This window comes from Delphinus delphis, chromosome 12 (assembly GCF_949987515.2).
Source record: "Delphinus delphis chromosome 12, mDelDel1.2, whole genome shotgun sequence".
In the NCBI taxonomy this organism is placed as follows: Eukaryota; Metazoa; Chordata; class Mammalia; order Artiodactyla; family Delphinidae; genus Delphinus; species Delphinus delphis.
This window is the reverse complement of record NC_082694.2, coordinates 11,763,131-11,779,151: the sequence shown is the minus strand read 5'-3', so window position 1 is coordinate 11,779,151 and position 16,021 is coordinate 11,763,131. Positions and strand designations below refer to the sequence as shown.

The 16,021-nt window shown below is 40.2% G+C and overlaps 1 protein-coding gene across 1 annotated transcript in view; it reads right to left on the bottom strand.

The window, feature by feature from the left end:
* ACOXL (acyl-CoA oxidase like) overlaps positions 1–16,021 on the bottom strand; it is a 366,413-nt gene that overhangs the window by 33,295 nt on the left and 317,097 nt on the right. Inside the window, 1 exon segment of the mRNA XM_069541255.1 lies at positions 5,884–5,985. Within this exon segment, the coding sequence (XP_069397356.1) occupies positions 5,884–5,985 (102 nt within the window).

The following is a 16,021-nucleotide window of genomic DNA, read 5'->3' as shown; positions in this document are numbered from 1 at the left end:
TCATTTTAAAAAGCTGACGTTTTCGCTTGGTTTTGTCTTATTTTAAGCAACGTGAAGTTGGTTTTAGTGGAGATACGCAATCGGTAACTTAGGTTATTTTGAAAGATTTTCCTCCTTAAAATGAGCCTCAGCTGATAGTTCCTCCTTAATGCTTATAATCATCCAAAGCAAAACAAATGTCTAGGTCAATGAAGACTGAAACAGGACAATTCCTGGACACTAAATTTTCCAAGAACAAAGCACACAATTGTTCTATACACACCCCTGCAACAGTTCTTAATGGAAAGGGCACAGAGACCTTTTACTTGGGGGCCTTGTTATGATGGAGCCCCAGAGGCACCACCACGAGACTGCCTTTGAGCCAAGGTCTCACAATGAGGGCACAAAGGTGGAGCTACCCCATCCTACAGTTCAGGTCTGGGATCACTAGAACAGCGGGGAATCTGAGTCCAGAAGTACCTTTCCCTCTCACTACCTCAGCTGCAAGTCAGCCTTAGATTCCCTGTCCCTAAAGTAGATTAGCAGCTATTCACACTAACGGGTGCTTGTGGGGATTACACGGGATCATGGGTGTGGACCAGCTCTGTCAGTACTGAAGCTCCAGACAAAAGAAAGCACTTAGTTATCACAGCCAGGAAGGGCTTGGGACATGGGCTTGCATTTTAAAAGAAAACAAAACCCAGTCCAAACCCCCATCTCTCATGAGCATCAGTCGGACCTGTGGGTACTTTTGGAGTATGTGGATGGATCTTACCCACTGCGGGACATCAGGCAGGACTTCCTGAAGCTTCTGAACTCAGGTCTTTTAAGTGCTCTGTGGTGCCCATGTGGACAAGTAGGGCTACAAACAGGTGATGCTGCATGTTAGTCCACCTCCGTTTAGGGTCAGAAGTTCTGGATTCTATGATCAGATGGAATCTTGGGCAGCTGTTGAACTTCTCTGTTTCTTAGTTTTATTCATTTACTGCATGGGGATTATATCAGCCTTACTTACCTTGAAGATCTTTATGAGAATGCAATGAGATTTTTTTTAAAGAATATATATATATATGCATTATTAATCATCATTAGACTGGGGCTTCAGCATAACTCCTGGGTACTCTGAAAAGTTTTATTATTTAGAATCAGCCCAGGCTGATTGCTATTCCCTGCTGCTGACTTCTTTTTAAAATAAACCTTTTATTTTAGAATATATATATATATACACACACACATATATGTATATATATATTTTGGCCCAGCTCCACGTGGCTTGCAGGATCTTAGTTCCCCAACCAGGGGTCGAACCTGGGCCCATGGCAGTGAAAGCATCAAGTCCAAACTGCTGGACTGCCAGGGAATTCCCTTAGAATATATTTAGATTTACAGAAAAGTTCCAACAGAGAGTTCCCATACGCCCTTCACCCAGTTTCCCCTAATGTTGACATCTTACATAACTATGGCCCATTGTCAGAACTAAGAAACCAATATTAGTACATTAAGGTGCATGTGTCTTTTTGAATTATGGTTTTCTCAGGGTATGTGCCCAGTAGTGGGATTGCTGGGTCATATGGTAGCTCTATTTTTAGTTTTTTAAGGGACCTCCATACTGTTCTCCATAGTGGCTGTATCAATTTACATTCCCACCAACAGTGCAGGAGGATTCCCTTTTCTCCACACTCTCTCCAGCATTTATTGTTTGTAGATTTGTTGATGATGGCCATTCTGACCAGTGTGAGGTGATACCTTATGGTAGTTTTGATTTGCATTTCTCTAATAATTAGTGATGTTGAGCATCTTTTCATGTGCCTCTTGGCCATCTGTATGTCTTCTTTGGAGAAATGTCTATTTAGGTCTTCCATCCATTTTTTGATTGGGTTGCTTGTTTTTCTGATATTGAGTTGCATGAGCCGTTTGTATATTTTGGAGGTTAATCCATTGTCTGTTTCTTCATTTGAAAATATTTTCTCCCATTCTGAGGGTTGTCTTTTGGTCTTGTTTATGGTTTCCTTTGCTGTGCAAAAGCTTTTAAGTTTCATTAGGTCCCATTTGTTTATTTTTATTTTCATTGCTCTAGGAGGTGGGTCATTTGCAGCACTATTTACAATAACCAGGTCATGGAAGCAACCCAAACGTCCATCGACAGATGAATGGATAAAAAAGATGTGGTACATATATACAGTGGAATATTACTCTGCCATAAAAAGGAATGGAATTGGGTCATTTGGAGAGATGCGGATGGACCCAGAGACTGTCATACAGAGTGAAGTAAGTCAGAAAGAGAAAAACAAATATCATATATTAACGCATATATGTGGACTCTAGAAAAACGGTACAGAAGAACCTGCTTGCGAGGCAGAAATAGAGACACAGATATAGAGCACAAACGTATGTACACCAAGGGGGGAAAGCAGGGGAGGGATGAATTGGGAGATTGGGATTGACATATATACACTAATATGTATAAAATAGATAACTAATGAGAACCTGTTATACAGCATAGGGAACTCTACTTAATGCTCTGTGGTGACCTAAATGGGAAGGAAATCCAAAACAGAGGGGATGTATGTATACATATAGTTGATTGACTTTCAGAAACTAACACAATATTGTAAAGCAACTATACCCCAATAAAAAAAAATAAAGAAGATAAAAACAATAAAATATACTAAGATTAAAAAAATATTAGTACATTAATGTTAACAAATATAGACTTTATTCAGGTATCACCAGTTTTTCTACCAATGTCCTTTTTCTGTTCCAGGACTCCATCCAGGTACCACACTGCATTCAGTCCTCACGTCTCCTTGATTGCCTCTGGTTGATGATGGTTTCTCTGTCCTTCCTTGTCTTTCATTGATTGACAGTTTGAGGAGTACCAATCAGGTACTGTATGGACCACCCCTCAATTTGGTTTTGTCTAACATGTTTTTTTCATGATTGGACTTTCATGTTTTTTTCATGATTGGGTTTTGGGGAAGAGTGAAGTACTCTTCTCATCACATCATATCAGAGGTCCACGTCATCAACATGACTTATTACTGGTGATATTAACCTTAATCACGTGGTTAAGATGGGATCTACCAGATTTCTCCACTGTAAAGTAACTCTTTTCCCTTCCCATTCTCTATTCTTAAAAATAGAAGGAAGTCACTAAGTCGAACTCACATTCAAGGGAAGGAAAATTGTTTCACTTCCTGAAGGGGGGAGTATCTACATGTATCATTTGGAATTCTTCTTCTTCTTTTTTTTTTTTTTTGTGGTACGCGGGCCTCTCACCTCAAGGGAAGGAAAATTGTTTCACTTCCTGAAGGGGGGAGTATCTACATGTATCATTTGGAATTCTTCTTCTTCTTTTTTTTTTTTTTTGTGGTACGCGGGCCTCTCACCACTGTGACCTCTCCCGTTGCGGAGCACAGGCTCTGGACGCGCAGGCCCAGCGACCATGGCTCACGGGCCCAGCCGCTTTCGGAATGTGGGATCTTCCCGGATTGGGGCACGAACCCGTGTCCCCTGCATTGGCAGGCGGACTCTCAACCACTGCACCGCCAGGGAAGCCCTGGAATTCTTCTTTAAGGAAAACTTGTCTCTTTGTTTGTGTTCAATTTTATTTATTTATTTATTTTTTGGCCATCCCGCATGTGGGATCTTATTTCCCCAACCAGGGATCAAACCTGTGCCCCCCCCGCAGTGGAAGCATGGAGTCTTAACCACTGGACCATCAGGGAATTCCCATGTGTTTAATTATTTTATACTTTGGGTTAAAATCCAATATGATGTTGTCTATTTTGTTGCTCTAAGTGTTCCAGCTTTGGCCCCTGGGAGCTCTTCCAGTTAGTTCCTTCCCACATCCCTTGGACATACCCCCATAACTGTGGGTCTTTCTATCTTTATTTCTGTTTTGAGCACTTTCTGACTTTCTGGCTCTAGAAGACGTTCCAGGTTCATCTTATATATTCATTGCCCCAGCCAGAATCAGCCATTTCTCCAAGGACCCTGGTTGCTATTTTGGAAAATGATATTAGAAACCAACAACTGGGCACTGAGTGTGCTTTTTGTTACTGGTTGATGCTGATTTCTAACCAAATAATTGAAAATATTTAGAGCCAGAGAGATATGGGTTTTTGCTACCCGTATTACTTTGGGCAAGTTACTATATCACATTGGATCTGTTTCCTCATCCACGTGTAAGAATAATGAACATCACTCAAAGGGTTGTTGTGAGGTCAAGGGAGATAATATTGAAGGAACTTTCTATTTCTGATATTAGAGAGCTAGGTTTTCTTTTTCTACACCTTTAAAGCATCAATGATCTGACAATACAGTAATGCAAAAAATTAAGGGAAAATGGGAACCAAGAGAAATAAACAAGTAAGAAAATTGCGTTTGCCATGAAGGCATTTGCCATTTCCAGCAAATCTGAATTTTCACTTTGACAGCCACATGGTGATTGCGGTGGAGCAGGGAGTGATGACAGTGAAAACCAGGCCCAGCACTAAGCAAGAAATTTAATAGACAGTAAGCTGGATGCCAAAGAGCTATAACCCCGGGGGAGGGTAAAGAAATTGCTGCCCTTATCTGAACCCTCTGAGTCTTCCAGAAAACCTCAATTTGGTTTAGGGTGGGTCTCAAGCTAAGAGTCCCTTCAGACGCCTTGCAAGGGGAAGAAGATACCTTCAATTTGCCCTTCACATTAATCTTACAAATCATTTTCCAAGGACAGTGACTAGTACACATCTAGGACATCTTGAGCACTCAGCCCCAGAGGACGCCATGTGGGGCAGAAGAACCATCTAGTGGAGCCCTGTCCAGACTGCAGAGTCATGAGAAACGAGAAATGGTTGTTGTTTTAAGCCACGAAGTTTTGGGGTTTTTTGTTACATAGCAATAGATAACTGAAGTATTTTTATACATGCTTTTTTGTCATAATTGCTGCCTCCTAAGAAGGAAAAAGATTCTTCAAGGTTCTTCCGAGCCCATTATAGTTTTGCTCCGGCAGGCTTCTCCAGGTTTGTCTATCAGTTAAGACTTCAACCCAACTGGTCTTTTCACTGTTTCTTAGCATGTCTGTCCCAAGTACTCCCATTTCTATGATTTTGCTCACTTCACCAACCCCATCTGAAGGCTCACCTGCATTTCCCCCTCCTCAGCTGAACCACCGCCTCCACTTTGAATCTTCCCCTCTTCCAGGTCTAGCAAAGAATGCCATTAATTCCAAAGTGACCTCTGTCCTCTGCACTTATGCTTGTGGCCAAGTTCATTGGAAAGGTCCACTCCCTCGTGTTGTTGTGTTATTTGAAGGCAGTTTCGTGTCCCCAGCTATAATGAGCTCCCTTGAATGCAGAGACTGAGGCTATACCTGTCTGTGTTTCAGCATCTAACAGCGGGCCTGGAAGAGGGAGGGAACCCAGAAAATGTGTTGTATAGATGATTATGCTGTTTAACAGTCTTCTTCTAAAGCAGCATTATGGTGATGATTCACTGGCTCTATCTTCATTTTCAGGTGCTCTGTGGCTGTCACACTGAATTCCCATTGCAACCACTGACAAAAGTACCACCAGGCCTTTTTTCTAAATATAAAGAATGAGTTAATAGGCTTTCGTAAGAAGTAAGAAAATGAAAATCACTTCATACCTCTTTTTTTTTTTTTTTTTGCCAGCACTTTTGATTTCTTCCTCTCCTTTACATGTGAGAAGTTCATACACGGTGAATCACCTCCCTGTCACTTAAACTCTGAAGTGTAATATGATCACAGTAGGCAATGAAACCATGTATGTGAAGTCTCAGAGGCGCAAAAATTTGTGAGTGGAAACCGATAAAAGACCGGCAGGACTGTTTTCTAAGAAAGCAAAGAGCCGACAGCTGAGGCACGAAGGGTTTCTTCTGCACCCCAGGGATTCTTACCTGACGCCTAATCTTCATGCTGGCCAGGGGAGTCAAATATTTATGTTCTAGATACCAGGCTTGCTCCTGGAACATCAATTTGGTTCCATATAGCAGACAAAACTAAGGGGTGGGGGAAGAGGAGAGAAATGGAAAAATATGTTAGAAAACACAGAATCTAAGGAGGTGAATGAGAAATAGCATAATATTACATTTCATAAGATCATAAAAGTTAATACATACTTACTGTAAATGGTCGTATTTTGTTTTTTTTAATTTTTATTTCATATTGGAGTATAGTTGATTAACAATGATGTGTTAGTTACAGGTGTACAGCAGTGATTCAGTTATACCCATACAAGTTTCTGTTCTTTTTCAAATTCTTTTCCCATTTAGGTTATTACAAAATATTGAGCCAAGATTTCTGTGCTATACAGTAGGTCTTTGTTGGTTATCTATTTTAAATATAGTAGGGTGTACATGTCAATCTCAAACTCCCAATCTATCCCTCCCCCTGCTTTCCCCCTGGTAACCGTAAGTTTGTTCTCTAAGTCTGAAAATGGTCACATTTTGGACATGCAGTATATGTTTTATATTTTGAAACCACTCTATGGAGAAATTTAAAGCATATATAAAATTAGAAAAAATAGTATAACCAACTTCCATGTCTCCATCCCCCCAGTTCAACAAATATTAACTCACAGCCAGTCTTGCTTCATCTACAATCTCATCTAATTCTTCCCCATCCCCAGGTTACTTAGAATCAAAGTCCACTCATAATATATTTAAAAAAATAAATGTAATATTTCTGTTTGCTTTCTTTCTTGATTCATGAAAGAATATTCTTTTTTTTTTTTTTTTTTTTTTTTGCGGTACACGGGCCTCTCACTGTTGTGGCCTCTCCCGTTGCGGAGCACAGGCTCCGGACGCGCAGGCTCAGTGGCCATGGCTCACGGGCCCAGCCGCTCCGCGGCATGTGGGATCTTCCCGGACTGGGGCACGAACCCGCGTCCCCCACATCGGCAGGCGGACTCCCAACCACTGCGCCACCAGGGAAGCCCATGAAAGAATATTCTAAATGCCCATTCTGAATAATATCATCTTGATATTTTCCATTGAGCATGGTTTGATTAGACTTTCATAAAAATAGCATTCCTCATTTGCATTTTGTTTCAATACGTTTTTCCTATCACGTTTCTGAAACCGACACGCAGACCTCCGTCATGACATCAGTGGCATCCAGCAATAATAGATGAGTTTTCCTGTATTAACAAGTAACTTTTTTTTTGTATAATGCAAAAAAAAAAATACACTCAAATTGCCTATAGCAACTATAAAAGGTAATGATGCAATGCATTTAATTACTGTTTAGTAGTGCTTTTTATTTGAGCATTTCAAAATATTAGTAAAAGTGTCATATTTCTATGAAGGACTTAAATAAAAATGAGGTAAATGTAGAATTGTTAAATGAGAATTTCAGAAGTCTTTACAATGAACAAGTAACTTTTAAGTTAACTATTCTTTAGCATTTCATATTTAATAATTCCAAAATTATACAAACATAGAGATAATAGTATAAGGTACCTCCAAGTCTATATCATCCAGCTTTAATAGCTGTCAACTCATAGCCAATCTTGTTTTATCTCTACTCCCACCTGTTCCCCCCTTTCCATATTATTGTGAGGCAAAGTTCAACTGTGATCATCTCTAGGTTTGGAGGGAAGAGAGCTATGTCGATCCTGGAAGAGAAAGCTATGTTGACAAGGTCCCCTTAGAGGAGCTGTGACCTTCAGCCAAGGAAAACAGAAACCCCAAGGTGATCCCACAAGAAGGCAGGCAGGGGGCAGGGATATCCCAACCTCATTCTCCTCCCCATCTCCAGTCTCTAGCTGGGGCTTCCTGTTCTCAGAACCTAACTGGATCCAGAGGGCAAGGATTCCTCTGATGCAAGTTACATAGATCAATTTCCTGGGCCCAGAGCAGGGTGGAGAAGGGTGGAGAGTAGAGCTGGAAAAGCAAAGGGAGGATGTCTGGAAAAATCCCATCTCTAACACCCCCAACAGGTGGTCATCCAGCCTTAGTCCAGTCCTATCTCAAGTTCAAGTTCACCTGGTCCCACACAGCCCCGACTGCTGACACCATTCCCACGTTTCATCCCAGAGGGCCAGTGTCACACTGTGCTGCCTATGTCTGCTCTGCCCTTCTGTCGACTCCTGACTTGTCCTCCTGTTGACAGTCTGTGGCTCTTGTGTATCTGATGCTCAGGGCCACTTTTCTGCCTTTGAACTTTTTCTTTTCTCCTTGAACACAGTTCGGACTCTCCTTTGACTACCCTCTTTTCTTGTCCTGGGAAACAGGCGTCCAGGTTCTTGGTGGTGACCAGGACACCACCTGGAGGTCCAGATACCATCAGCCCAGCCTCAGGTCCTCAAATGGAACCTGAATGTGTTTCCTTTTACGTTTCAGAGATGGGAGCTCAGTGCATTAAGAGGCATCCAGTTCTCCAACCCACTGTTTGAAGAACCATTGCATACTGAACCACTTGCCTATGTGGAACATGAATTTATGGATTGATTGTTAACTCTGTCGGAAAGGGACCTTGTCCTGCTCGTCTCTGTATGCCTAGGGTCTGGGAAAAAAGCTGATACACTGTAAGAGATTGGCTGACATCCAATTTCCTGTATACCTCATAGCTATTAATCCTGTAACTTTTGCTGCCTAAGGAGCAAAGCAGGAGTATATGAAAGTATCCAGATAACAACCCTTAACAATTTAAAGATAAGTTTCACATCTCTGCTTAGGCATTCTTTCTTCAGAGGATCAGCCTTCACAGACTGCCATTTTCTCACAATGCAGCTTCCAGCTCTTGCGCCACTTTGGACCTGGTGGCCTCTTCTAAATGCTTAATTCTCTCCTTCAAGGTGTCTCACGGGACTGAACACAGTGTCCAGATGTTTTCTCATCGCTGTAGTGTCAGTAGCACCATCGCTGTCCTGGTTTGGGACTCTATACTTTTACAAGCAAAGGAAGATGGAATTTGCTTTTATGACAGTCACAGGTTTTTTGAAGAAATGAGTGAAAGAATACCATGCAATTTGGTTTACATCAAATGTTTACTCAGTTAACACTCCTACTATGCCTTTTCTCCTATGAACCGTTTTCAACCAACCCATACATACACATACACATCCCTAAAGGGATGACTTTAAATTTATTCTCTTAAAGTATCATCTTGTTGATATGACTTACCTCAAGTCCCCCAAATCTCTATGAATATTAATTCAATCCTCAAGTCCCCCAAATCTCTATGAATATTAATTCAATCACCTCATGTGTTTATGTCATTTACAGATGTGTCAGTCCCACCTTTGTCTTTATATCATAGAACTCAAATGATAGGTCTATATCTTTTCAATCAAGTATTTGAGAATCTATTTAACAGACTCTCATCTAACTCATATTTCTCTAGCTTGTACATAAGGATAGCCTAAGAGTCTGGAAAGTGCTGTGCAAAATCAAGATACATCGGGCTTCCCTGGTGGCGCAGGGGTTGAGGGTCCGCCTGCCGATGCAGGGGACGCGGCTTCGTGCCCCAGTCCGGGAGGATCCCACACGCCGCAGAGTGGCTGGGCCTGTGAGCCATGGCTGCTGAGCCTGCGCGTCCAGAGCCTGTGCTCTGCAATGGGAGAGGCCACAGCAGGGAAAGGACTGCGTACCACCAAAAAAAAAAAAAAAAAAAAACAAGATACCTCAACTTCCCCAGATTTTGTCTTCTAGCAACCTGATTAAGACAGGAAATAAGATTAGGTTAGCAAGGCTTAGCCACAGTGAGCACAGACCACTCTCCTAGTGACCATCTTTTTCTAATCACTCATAAACTATCTTGAATAGCCTTTTCTAGCATTTTAACTTGGATTTATAAATTCTATAGTTTCCCCAATCTATTTTTCTTTCTTTGTTTTTTTTAACGTGGACATTTGCTCATTTACAGTTTCCTGACATCTCTTTTGTCCTCCTTGGTTTCAAATGTCTCACAACTGTGTCCTTCCCAATTCAGAGAGAAGATGGGGACATTCTAGGAGACAAGTATGTCTGCTTTCTGTTTGCATTTATTAACATCAAAGCTTTCTTCCCCAGACCAGGTATCTGTCTCTTCAAACTCTGAGCGTAGCTAAAAATAGCCTTTTAAATCTTCATCAGATTATTTGTCAAGCCTCACATTATGGTGGGATTTGACCATCCTGACATTTACTAAATGCTACCCTTTTGTATTTATCCCTGGACAAGCATCTCCCCCCATCACCATGCTTCTCATTCATATAGCTTCCTTAGACTTATGGCCATCAGAGAGTCCTCTCTACACTTACCTTGGTTTCTTTAAATGTGTCCCAAATTACACCTTTTTTTGGTATCCATTGTATTGTCAGAGTAATATTTTACTGTTTTTCTTACTCTCAAGCCCATGTGCCCCTATGAAATCTCTGCCCATAGAATCATAATAACCAATATTTTTTAATCACCTACTATGTGCCAGGCACTGCAAGGTATTTTACATTCACCTCGTTTAGTCTTCACAATAATCCTGAATGTAGCCATAACTCCTGGACAGAGTAAATGGAGAAGCTATTTGAGGAACTGAAAAATAAATATTGATAGTAGGCAGATTTGGGAAGAAGACTAAAATTCAAAGTACCACCAAACAGGTGATGAGTTTAGTTTTTTTTCCTAGTCTTCAAGCTGCTTGTCCCTGGAGACAGGTGTGCATCAGACCAAGATAAATAAACCCCAGATTCTGGAAGGAGGATAGAAAAGGGAGCCCTGGGGAACCAGAGAGTACCGAGGAGGTCATGGAGTCGGAGGGCTTGGGAAAGTAAGCCCATAAAGTTGTTTATGAACTTCTGGGCTCAACCCCAGGTGTACATACACAGATCTAACACACATCAGTACAGAAAACACTTTGAGAACTGAACTAGCAAACAGATGAAAATGCAGGTGCCAGACTGGCCACCGTGTGGTGCATACGTGGGACAGAACAGAATAGTACAGCAAAGCCTTTGAAGACTAAACTGACATTGAAACCACAGTGAACAGAAGGTGAATTGCAACTTGCAGCCCAAACAACCAGATACATTCATTGCTAAAACAAAAATATTAATGTTCTCAATGGGATTTAAACAAGACCCAGGATCTCATAACATAATATTCAAAATGTCTAGGAAATGGGGAAGTCCCTGGTGGTCCAGGGGTTAGGACTCGGTGCTTTCACTGCCAAGGGTCCAGGTTCCATCCCTGGTTGGGGAACTAAGATTCTGCAAGCTGTGACGTGCAAATACCAAAATGTCCAGGAAATATTTTTTTAAAGTTCAGCATGTGAAGGACAAGAGAAATGTAACTTGCCTAGGAAAAGATAATCAACAGACACCAACAGAAAAATGACACAGATGTTGGAATTATCTAGCAAAAGCCTTAAAACAGCTATTATAAAAATTTTTCAACAAGTGATCACAAACCCTCTTGAAACAAATGGTAAAGTAATGTTTCAGCATAGAAATAGAAGATATAAAGGAGAATCAAATGGAAATTTTAGAAGTAAAAATTACAATGATCAAAATAAAAATGGGCTTAACATCAGAATAGGGGAAACAGAGGAGAGTCAGTGAGCTGGAAGATAGAATAACAAATTATTTGAACAATAGAGAGAAAATAGACCGAAAAAAAGAACAGAGCCTCAGGGACCTGTGGGACTATGGCAAAAGAACTAATCTCATGTCACTAGAGTCCCGGAAGGAGAAAAGGAAGAATGCAGGGCTGAAAAAGTACTTGACAACTTAATGGCTGAACAAGTCCTCAAATTTGGGGAAAACCCCCAGAAATATGCAGGTTTCAGAAGCTTGGTGAACCCCAAACACAATAAACACCAAGAAATCCATGCGTAGGCACATCATAATCAAACACCTTGAAACTAAAACAAAGAAAAAACCTTGAAAGCAGCCAGAGAAAAAATGGTGCATTACCTCTAGGAGAACAATGATGTGAATGACTGAATTTCTTATCAGACACCATGGAGGCTAGAAAGAAGTGGAATAACATTTTTTAAGCACTTAAAAAGTATCAACCCAGGATTCTACATTGAGTAAAAATATCCTTCAGGAGTGAAGATGAAATAAAGATATTGTAAAGATGAAGAAAAACTGGGAGGAACTGTTACCAGCAGACTGCTCTAAAAGAATTGTTAAGAGTGTTTCAGTCAGAAGAAAAATTATACTAAAAGGAAACTTAGAACATCAGGAATGGAGGAAGAGCAACAGAAATGGTAACTATCTGGGTAAATATGCTAGACTTGTCTTCTCTTGAATTCTTTTAAAATGTGTGTAATGACTGAAAACAAAACATAATATTGTCTGATGTGGTTTCCTATGTACGGAGATTACTTATAAAATGCCTATGATACACAGAGGAGAGAGGGCAAAAGGAACTCTATGATGGTAAGGTTTCTTCATTCCACTTGAAGAGGTAAAATATTTATTTTAAGCAGACTGTAAAAGTGCAGTCATATATTGTAATCCCTAAAGCATCAACAAAAAAGAAAAAAACGATACAAAGAAATATCGATAATTCAAAATGAAATCCTGGAGAATGCTCAAACAACCCCAAAGAAGGTATGTGCTATAGAATGAATGATGGCCACCAAATGACATCAGGTCCTAATTCCTGGAATCTGCAAACATCCTAAGGAAAAAGAATCTCTGTGTGTGTGATCAAGTTAAGATTCACAAAATGAAGAGACAATTCTGGATTAACTGGGTGGGCCCTAAATACAATCACATGTATCTTTATAAAAGGCAAAAAGAGAGAGGGTCCATAGACAGAAGAGAAGGAAGCAATGTGACCACAGAGACAGATATTAGAGTGAGGTGGCCACAGGTCAAGGAATGCCAGCAGCCACCAGAGGCCGGAAGAAGCAAGGAATGAATTCTCCTCTACAGCCTCTAAGGACAGTGCAATCCTGCTGACAGCTTGATTTTGGCCCAGTGATACGATTTCAGACTTCCAGCCTCCAGAACTATGAGAGAATAAACTTCTGTTGTTACAATCCACCAAGTTTGTTGTAATTTGTTATAGCAGCCGTAGGAAACTAATTCAACATATAAGAGAAAGTAAAAAATAAGACTGTCCTTATTCACAGACAATATGATTGTTTACATAAAAATAAAACCCCACAAGAAATCTGCCAAAAAACTCAAAACCTCTAGAGTTAATAGTGAGCTTAGCAAAATCATAGGATACAAGGTCGACATACAACATGTCAATTGTATTTCTAGATATTAACAATGTACCATTAGAAACCAATATTTAAAACAATCTACCCTTTACAGTAGCTCCCCCCAAATGAAATATTTAGGTATACGTTTACAAAAACATGTATATTATCTTTATGCTAAAAACTGAAAATGCTGATGAAAGAAATCAAGGAAGAACTAATAAAGTGGATTGGCAAGGTCAACATAGTACATTTGTCAATTCTCCCCGAAGTGATCCATAGATTTTACATAATTCCAATAAATATCTCAGCGGATTTTTTGCTGCTGATAGAGACAAGCTAATTCTAAAATTTATATGAAAAATCAAAGAAACTAGAATGGCTAAAACAACTTGCAAAAGAAGAAAAAAGCTGGAGGAATTACTCTATTTGCTTTTAAGACTTGCTATAAAGTTACAGTGTTCAAGATAGCATGGTTTTGTCAAGGGACAGACACATAGATCAATGGAACAAAATAGAGAACCCAGAAACAGACCCATGCAAATATGCGTGAATGAGTTTGATAAAGGTGCAGAAGGAATTCGATGGAAGAAGGACAGTCTTTTCAACAAATGATGCAGAAACAATTGGATAGCAACAGTCAAAAGATATATAACATTGACCTAAACCTCACACCTTATACACAGATTGGTTCAAAATGAATCATAGATCTAAATGTAAAACATAGAACTCTAAAACTTCTGGAAAAAGATATGGGACAAAATCTTCATGGCCTGGGGTTAAGCATATATTATTAGATATGACACCAAAAGCACAATCTATAATATAGGAAAGTTGATAAATTGGACTTCATCAAAATTTAAAAATTTTTGCTTTGCAAAGGACTTTAAGAGAATGAAAAGACACGCCACAAACTGGGAAAAACATTTGCAAATCACACATCCAACAAAGAACTTGTACCCAGAATTTATAAAGAACTCTCAAAACTCAACAGTAGGAAAAATTATCTGATTTTAAAATGGGCAAAAGATTTGAACAGACTTCACTCAAGAGGATATACAGATGGCAAAAAGGCACATCAAAGGATTTCAACATCATTAGGAAACGCAAATTAAAACCAGATGTTATATTCCTATATCCCTATTGGAACGGCCAAAAAAAAAATACAGACAATACCAAGTGCTGCTGAGGATGCTGAGCAACTGGATCTCTCATACACTGGGAATGTAGTAGCTTTGCAAAGCTAAATGTATGTTTACCATATGCCCCAGTAAATCCACTCCTAAGCATTTACCCTAGAGCAGCGGCTCTCAGCTAAGGATGACCTTTGTCCCCCAAGAGACATTTGGCAATTACTGAAGACTTTTTGGCGTCATAACTGGAGAAGTTCTACTGACATCTAGTAACTAGAGGCCGGGGATATCGCTAAACACCCTACGAAGTACAGGACAGCACTCCCACAACAAAGAAGTACTGACCCAAAATGTCAATATTGTCAAGATTGAGAAATTCGCTCTAGAGTAAGAAAAATTGTTTACATAATAACTTGTATATGTATATATACTCATAATCTTCAAAAACTGAGAACAACTCAAATGCCTTTCACTGGGTGAGTGATTAAATCGGGGTACATCCATACAATGGAATACTACTCAGCAGTGAAAATGTGTAACTGTGGGTGCATGCAATGACTCCGCTGAACCTCAAATACTGAGTGAAGGAAGTCAATATCAAAAGGTTACGTATTGTATGATTCCAATGACGTTATATCCTCAAAATGACACAACTACAGTGATAGACAACACATCATTGGTTGCCAGGGTTTATCAGAAGGGGAAGAGGATAATTATAAAGCCATACCATAAAGAATAATTATAAAGCCATACCATAAAGGATTATTTAACGATGGTTAAACTGTTCTGTATCCAGTCTGTGGTGGTACTTACACAATTCTACACGTGTTGAAATTCATAGAACTACACAGCCCTAAACAAGGTCATTTTGCTGTATAATAATTTAAATATATCATCTTTTATGTCCAGATCTCTTTCTCTTTGTTATGGCAAACTCCAAGCTGAAATGGCTATATTCTCTAATGGTTCCCTGTACGGAAATTTTGTCCAAGGACCCCTGCCTGATCTCTTCCCTTTGAAAGTCACCCCTTCCCTTCCTGGGTTCTCACAGCAGTGTGTTTTTCCTTATTACACATTCTGCCTGTTGGTGTAATTATTTGCCCATGTGACTTTCTCCCTGACCACAATGTGATCAGGAAGGCAGGAACTGTGGCTCACGCATCTTGGAATTTCTGCAGCGCCCAGCCCAGTATCAGGGCTTGGTGTGTGCATTTGTAGAACTGAGACCCTTGGTTCCCTCAGGAGCATAAGCTCACTGGGACCAACAACAGAAAGAAGGGAGGTTGCCTGCAATTTATGCCAAGTAGGCAGCCTGTATCCATGGCCTGAACCGCATAATAAGCAAGGAGATGCAGCAAAAGGACTGAGTTGGACCTCTAGTGTCAGAGAAGATGAAAAAGCTTATTAGTTCATGGTAATACCAGCGTGATTTCAGAACAGTTTCCCCCAGCAACAACCTAGTTCTCTCACTGTGATGAAGTGCTCTGCCTTCTGCCTCAGACTTCAGCCACTTGGGATCTGCATTACTGCCTTGTAAAATTGATGGGCAGTGGTACTGTCTCTTAGTTAAGGAATTTCTGCCAGCCTTAGCAAAAAATATTAGTTTTGCAATTTCTAAGGGCATTCCTTGCAATAGAAAAGTGATTAGAAATTGGACCAGACTGGAACAATGCCCATCTTGAATCCGTATAGTTCACCTGCCGAGTCTCCTCCATGCCATCAGCTCCAGGTGTGGGCTCATCAGCTTCCACAGGTGAGGAAGCCT